The sequence below is a fragment of the Acyrthosiphon pisum genome, chromosome X (assembly GCF_005508785.2).
Source record: "Acyrthosiphon pisum isolate AL4f chromosome X, pea_aphid_22Mar2018_4r6ur, whole genome shotgun sequence".
NCBI lineage: Eukaryota > Metazoa > Arthropoda > Insecta > Hemiptera > Aphididae > Acyrthosiphon > Acyrthosiphon pisum.
The window spans coordinates 30498175-30506914 of NC_042493.1; the positions used below are offsets into that span (position 1 = coordinate 30498175).

General features: G+C 27.8%; 1 protein-coding gene across 1 annotated transcript; it reads left to right on the plus strand.

The window, feature by feature from the left end:
* The first annotated feature begins 1741 nt into the window (after window positions 1–1741).
* LOC100167935 (trehalase-like) lies at window positions 1742–7018 on the plus strand. The gene is given in 4 exon segments (XM_029485499.1): window positions 1742–1982; window positions 2740–3003; window positions 3400–3533; window positions 5834–7018. Coding segments are annotated over 3 exon segments (834 nt in total). The 5' UTR covers window positions 1742–1982; window positions 2740–2848; the 3' UTR covers window positions 6379–7018.
* The last annotated feature ends 1722 nt before the right edge of the window (window positions 7019–8740 follow it).

Consider the following 8740-nt stretch of genomic DNA (forward strand, 5'->3'; position numbering starts at 1 on the left):
ATTAATACAACACCAGATCAAGTAAAAATATAGCTGTAAATATTTTAAATGTTTAATAATTAAACATTTAAAACAAATATTGATATGAAGGTCATTAGATATGAAATCAGTGCAATGTAGAACCCAGAGGAAATCGTCATGCATATTTAAACATCTACTAAAATCTCTCAATTATAAATTATAAATTTTATTTTTTTCTTCGGCCGGCAGCTGAGGCCATTAGCTGTAGGATAGTACTGTAGGGTTTTTTTAGTACACTGGGGAACGGTTGGAGGAACACGTTTTTGTGTTTGTCAGAGTTTTCTAGTGGGCACCCGTAGGTATCTGTCATGCCCGGGTGGGTGATGGTGGCCTACCGGTTTGTAAGATATATTAATATTTTGAATAATTCTGATTTTCCATGCACTTATATTATAGATCTGATATTTAAAAAAAAATCTTTTGAAATATATCTAGAAAAATAATTGTTATTATTATATAATTGCACCTATGACATGCTATACCATATTACTTTAAGTATTTTTAAGGTTGAACTTATTTTACAGTTACCTACCGGAAAAAAAATAATAATGTGACGGTTGAGTGTTACGTAAGTAAATCAATAAGTCCGTAGTCAATATCAGGGATCAGTGACCCACCAACTAATTACTTATTTCTAAATGCCACCCATGGCCGGTATCGAACCGGTGTCGGTGCGCATCGTAATCGACACCTTAGTCCACTCGACCACTCCGTCCCCCAATTTATAAATTGCATTAGGTACATTTGCTGTATTGCTAAAAAAACACATTTAAAGCACATTATATTAATCATTTTAAATATTTTATTATATACATATATTTTTTTTTAATTAAAACCTCGACATAAAATAGAACGTTTCTTAATAATATTTTTACGATATTGTAAATTGGCTAGTATGAATCTACATATTATATTAAATACTTATACAATAAATAAATATCTTAATATCAACAATTGTAAGTATGTACCTATTGTACCTACTGGTAAATAACAGACGGACGGGGTCACGGGGATATAAGTTATTCTAAACTGTGTGTGCACATCAATTCTACTATAAGTTATAACGCGGGTTCCGTGTTTCGACTTGTTTTAATTTGCAAATGTGCACAGGCTGTACATAATCTTAATAACACTATAAGTAATAAGTTGTATTATTATGATTTATGTTTTACATTTTTCTTGAGTTTGGGTAGGTATTGGACATGCATTTGTGCACATATACACGAGCCGCCACTGATGTAGTGTCTACTTATATATTTTAAATTAAATTCATATGTATTTATTTTAAATTTTCTGCTTCACAATAATTTAGAGTAAAATTGTGGTTTTCGTTTGTAAAAAAAAAGCTCTTATCACCATAAAAAACTTTTTATAAATGGTATAAAAATCGTAAGAATTTGAAAAAATATTCCCGAAATAAGAATTTTAATAAATTTACAATCATACGAAAATATGTTGTAAGCATGTTCAGTCAATACCTAACTTATTATACGAAAAGTAGATGGTTGAACGATAAAGTGTCTTTACGTTAAATGGATCACCCTGTATATATAAATACCACGTAAAATAACATCATTGTTTTTTTATACGCGAACCTCTTATCAAATTTGTAGGTATAATATAATATTAAAAATTTAGCTCAGATATGACGTTAAACTACAGATACCTATAGTAAATCTAATCTTTAGTTAGAATGACAAAAAATAAAATTGTTCCGCCAAATTCCTCAAGTTACACCAGTGGTGGGGTACCTATCAATGTAGTATCATACAAAGAATTCGCAAGACATTGAAGATAGCTGTCAGTTTCATGGTTCATTTGTCTGTCAACACACTAAGCAAACGGAAAAAGCTACACGCTGCAAGATGATGAAAATAAAATATTTTATAAAAATGTAAAAGACATACTTCTGGAACTTGGAGTTCTTTGGAAAATGTTTCTACTTCAGCCGCGCGTGACAGGTAAAATAGATCATAAACTATATTTTTGTTTTCTTTTAATTCCGTTTACTGCATTCATTTGGTACAAATGGCAACTCACATATCGATGGCAAGAGGCCAAAAGTTGTAAATTACAAACGTAAACATTTTACGTAGGTATATAAAAATACAGATAAATTAATAAAAATGTATATTATTTTAATTTTAAAATACTTCAATACCTATTAATTAAGAAAATAACGGATATTAAGGAAATATAAAATAAATAATTTATTCCATTTTAATTATATAGAAATGATAACCTATCAAAAAAAAATCTGAAATATGACGGAATAATTATTTTGAATTTTAGCAAGGTTTAGTAAAATGGTATTAAATTAGTAGTAATAGGTAAATAGGTAACAGTTAGCTTAATTAATCCAATGATTTTTTAATTCGTTGTATAGGTACCTATAATCAACTGTAATGAATTACTAATGATATACTTACGTAAAAGTTTCAAGTCCTCACAATTAATATTTTTGGATTACAATAAATAAAAATTAATTCTTAATTTAAAAATCCAGTTTTGTCAACATTTCAAATTTAATGAATAAAAAGAAAATTGTGATAATAAATTTTTTATCAGAAATAAAAGAATAAAAGTAGTTAATAGATTAAAGAAGGTCTTTCAAATTTAATTACAGTGAATATTATTATGATACAATGAATAGTAATAAAGTAATTAAGAACATTTGAATTTAAGTTGTTGAGTAATATTAAAATATTTTTGTTTTAGTGAAATTTACTGTCGTGGACCGTTACTGTATACTATTCAAATGCTTGAAGTATTCAATGATTCAAAGACGTTTGTAGACATGAAAATGAAATTATTACCTAATGAAACCATGGAGAAATTCATGGAGAAGACGAAATATTGGAAATATAAGCCAACCAAAGTTCTTCTGACGGAGTTCGTCCGTAATTTTTTTGATAAAGAAGATTCTGAATTTGAAAAATTGGCTCACAGCGATCGGATCGAAGAACCAAAATTTGTTAATAGGTAGCATTAAGCATGAAAAATTAAATAATTGGACAGTAGAAATAAATGCAATATAGATAGAAATTTAATTAATAAAATTAAAAAAATATATACTTTAGCAGTTTTTAACAAGACCACGACCCGAATAATACAGATACTTCAATTTAGTTTTGTATTTCATAGAAGTTATCTCAAATTTAATTTATACATAAAATGCCCACGGACTTATAAATATTAATTGATGTTACTGATTATTTTTGATTGAACACTAGCATGGGTGGAATTAATAATTAACGTTTTGTCATAATTTCAAATTTATTTAGCTATTCTGTGGCATTGTGCAACTTGGGGTTATTAGAAAATAACATCTACATTTCAAATTTTTATAATTTCAAAATATGTTTTGTATTGTTACAGGGAATACATCATCAAAGCACAACCCCTTACAAGTGAAAGTGAAAAAGAAAACTTTTATTCTGAGATCAAGGCGGCGGCGGAATCTGGGCGGCACTTTTTGAGTCGTTGGTTCATCCTCAATAGAACGAATGAAGGTAAATAACTTACTAGTTTTTGTATTTATTAATTTTAATTTATTATTTATTATTTTCCAACGACGAAATATATAATTATTTTGTATTGATGCAAGTATGTAATATAATAATAATTAAAATGTATTCATATAATATATAATTCGATTTCATATATAATAATATGTATCTAATATTCTAATATATTCGTAATATTAATTAGGTAGTGTTCTTGTAACCATTATACATAGAAAAAAAATATTAAAAAATTATATAGTACCTACCTAATAAAAATTGGAAAAAAAATGGAAAATCATAAAGTTTATTTATGTATGTCAACTAATATTAGAACTAGGTAGGTACTATAACTTGTAGGAATCAATAATAATTATACTATTTTAGCTGACCCATTCTTAAATTAGTGGGGGGAGAATTCAGTGAATAGTTAATTTGTCAATTACTGTCCCTAAATTCTCTATGTAACTACTCCTTGCGGCTATGCCTCGTGTTATACGGGTCCTAATCGTTATTATATTTTGAGTTAAATTAATTTTAAATAAGTTAATTGGTTTTATCCAACCATTTTTAACTTAACCAAGTTATAAAAAATATATTAGTTATTTTTTAGCTCAACTTTACTTACATCTTCTTAGATTAACATAACTTAACAAGTTAAAAAAAATCGTTAACTTGCCCTACCTTGCAGCGGGTTATATATAGGTACACCTTCACAAAATGACAAAGACGTTTTTATACACTCTTTATGCGATAATACGTTATACGGTATAGTATAGAATAGGGACTACATTTTTTATTATGATACAATAAATCTCGTTACGTTGAAATTCAAGGGTAACAGAAAAAAGTTGATATTTTCGCGGCCACACGACTATTTGTTTTCTCCAACTTACAAGTACGTAACATAACAAATTTACGCTCAGCAGATTACGTTTAGCTTCGTTAGTTTAAAATTTAGAGTGAACTGATCTATTATTAAACTTTATGGTAAGAATATTATCTGTGTTTGTGTGTGGGTTTTTACAATAGTTAATTTTTTTAACAAGTTATGTGTATATAAGATAGCGTAAATTATAAATGCTCATAACTTACTTAAAAACTGAATATATATATATGTGTATATATTTATTTATTTACATAGTTCATATAACTATATGTTACGCACTTATACGATGGATACAACAAATATATCTGTGTATCTGTGTAGCACCATTTTAATGTAGTTACCCAATGTTAATATTACTTCAATGGCATTTCAATTGAGATCGGGATGACGTAAAATTAGAGATATCGATACTCACCAAGGTAATAAGAATAAACTGCAGTGTATAGGTACCTAATATATAGGTAATGTAATGTATAGGTACCTACTGACTATATAATATAATGTATAGGTACCTACTGACTACTACGATAAAAAACTACTTGAACATTATGAATTTTAAAACAAAATATTTAATCTCCAGTCTTCACGAAAAAGTTTTTATTTCATTTAATGCTTGATCTTTTCAAGACCAATTTTCCTTAATTTTTTTTAGTGTTTTTTTTTTTTGTTTTAGTGGAAGAAAATAAAAAAACCAAAAATGTTGAAATAAAAATTTATATCTATAATTCAGTTTAATTTATTTCAAAAATATCACGTGTTTTAAAAAATAATAAAATATCACTAATTTAATGAAAAACTTTTATGATCATATTAATATCAAATTTTAAAATTAGACTTACACAGAAGTATGGGTTTTACAGTTGTGATCATTGCGCGATGGAACGCATATGAAGACGTGTGTGTGTTAAAATCTAAATATCTTTCAATTTTTTATCTCATTTCAATAACTTGGTATGACATTATTATTTTGTACTTTTTAGGCTAGAAATATTTAATTTTAAATAAAAATTTTATTTTAATCTGTCATACGCATAATTAAAACTTGATTCCTAATTTGATAGTTAGTATAGGAAGTCTCATTGAAAAAAATATAATTAGGTACTTTATTTCTGATCAAGGCAATTTATGATATTTACAATCCTCACATTGGTTGGAAAATGATTACATTTTGTTATCAATTATTTTAATTTTTTTTTTCTAATTTGTACATGAAAAAATGTAATATTTGAACTCAATGGTAAACGAACGATGTATTAAATATGTACATATTTTATAGATACCTACGTGTGAATCATAATAACATGGCTAAGGGGAGTAAGATAAAGTTTAATTTAATTGGATAATAAGTATTGTCTTAGGTTATGATGTGGTCAAAAACGTTGCATACAATAACAACTATAATGTCATTGTATGATTTCAGGAAACCTCTTAAATTCAAAAACTACGTCAATCGTCCCAGTAGATCTAAACTCATTAGTGTATTGGAATGCAAATATATTGAGAAATATCTACCAGGATATGAATGTCACCGTCAGGGCAGAGGAATATGAAAATATTGCAAAGCAATGGAAAGATGCAGTAACGGAAGTATTATATGGCATGAGGACTTCGATATAATAAATAATTTAAAATGAAATTATTTTTACCCACCAACATTTTACCACTATGTACTGGTTTGAAGAAAACAATACCGATTACATTGTGTCTAGGGTATTAAATTATTTAACAAAAGCAGAAATACTGAAGTATAAGGGGGGTATACCAACCACTCTGAAGGAATCTGAACAACAGTGGGATTTTCCCAACTCATGGGCCCCACTACAGTATATGACGGTGATGGCGTTGGACAACACCGGCCATAAAGACGCAAAAATCTTGGCGTCCAAAATTGCTACCAAATGGATTTGTAACAATTACCTTGCGTTCAAAAGAGACAGCGCCATGTTTGAAAAAGTAAGTTTATAAGTTGATGGTTATAACGGAATTAGACAATTTTTATGGTGGAAAGGTGTTACTGTGTATCGGTATACTGTGCAGTGTAAAAACATTATTTTAACTATCAATATACATTTTATTAAAGCCTCTTTGATTATAAATGTATATTTATCGTTCACAACAATTATAACCATCATAATTGTTTAAAACAAATACTTAAAGTAGCTAAAAAAATGTGTGCGAACCAGGGTTTGTATTTGTATACGAATTCGCCACATGTTTTGACAGTAACTAGTGAATGCAACTGGATAAGCAGGCTTAAGTAATGGAGAGTACCCTATACAGACCGGGTTTGGATGGACAAATGGTGTAATCCTAGAGTGTTTGCAGAAGTACGGCTTACCGCATTGTCCAAAAATTGGAACTTATAACAACACCAGTCTGCAGCGATAACTAATCTAACCATTTAAATCATCATAATTGATAATTAGTTCCTAATTAATGTAAAAACAATTGACATTTTACAAATTAAAAGCAAAATTCAAATGTCAAAATTTCAATGAAATTTATTGACATATCAATATAAACGACCCGTCAAAATGCATTAAAAACTAAACTGTACGTGAATATTATTTCAAAAATAATTTCCATTTTAATTTTAAAAGTTACCCTTTATACCTCCGCTTTCTAATAAATAAAAAAAATATTTAATATCTAATTTGTTTTGATAAAAATATGATTAAAAATCAGATTTGCATAGGTAGTTTTTTCCTAATTTTAATATTTCATGGTAAAATCTGCTTACATACAATTTGAACACTCTGTATATAAATTGATGTTGTTTATATTATGTTATAACTTATTGAGTTATTTCTCATTTTTAGCACCAATTCCAGATATTTGTCATATTAACTTAAACATAAAGGAAAATTAGTGTCTGATACAAACAATATTTATAAAAAAATTGTTAAATTCTAATTAACAATCTAATACTTCACATAAACATTCTAAACCATCCACTATTAACCATAACAAAACATATTCAAAGAAACTTTCAAATTACTCACAACTATATACGATAACGTTTCATTTAAAATTAAATATTTACAGACTATTAAAAACCTATAGTTCATTGATTAATATTATAATGTATTTATATTATAGGTTCAACAAATAAGTTCCAACAAAATATTGATGTATCATATTCTATTAAAAATACAAATTTAGGGTTTGATTGTAGTTTGAGTCAAAGTAATCAAATGCATTATATGTTTATATTATAAATTATTATTGTTATATTTGTTTTTAGATTAATTAGAAACTAATTATCGATTATGATGATTTAAAATGGTTACGTTAGTCATCGCGAAAGACTGGTGTTGTTATGTTCCAATTTTTGGACGATGCGGTGAAGCTGTACTTCTGCAAAACTTCCAGGATTACACCATCCAAAGTCGGTCTGTATAGGGTGCTCTCCATTACTTAAGCCTGCTTGTCCAGTTGCATTCACTAGATACTGTAAAACATGTGGTGAATTAGTATACGTTAATATGATTTATTAAAATAAGTCTATACAGATGTAGGGGCAAATAGTATTAAAAAAAAAAATTACAGTTACAACTAACGTAAAATCCGCCTATCAGCTAAACCATCTAAATAATTTTCAATTACCACTCGATATGCGTTTGCACAAATTTTTTTTAGCTACGTTAAGTATTTGTTTAAAATAATTATGATGGTTATAGTTGTTGTGAACGATAAATATACATTCATAATCAAATAGGGCTTAATAAAATGTATATTGAAGTTCAAATAATGTTTTACACTGCACAGTAAACGGATATACCAATACCTACGTCTTATTCCGTTAAAACCATCAACTCAGACTTACTTTTTCAAACATGTCGCTGTATCTTTCTAACGCAAGGTAATTGTCACAGATCCATTTGTAAGCAATTTTGGACGCCAAGATTTTTGCATCTTTGTGGCCGGTGTTGTCAAACGTCATCATTGTTATATACTGCAGTGGGGCCCATGCGTTGGGAAAATTCCACTATTGTTTAGATTCCCTCAGAGTAGTTGGTATACCCCCCTTATACTTGAGTATTTCTGCTTTTGTTAAATAATTTGTAAAGAATGTAATTAGTATTATTTTCTTCAAAATAATATTAAATTTTATATTTTAACACTTGAACATTTAAAAAAACCTTTTAAACAATAAATATCAATTTATTCTTGATTAATTAATACACTTCTTAATCCTACTTCTTCACCAAGTACCTTAATGTAAGCGGGATTGCAATATAATAATAAAAAAAATAAATATGTACTTATATAGTAACATATTATTTAGGTATGCAGTTATTATAAAACGACCAGCGACCACTTTAAC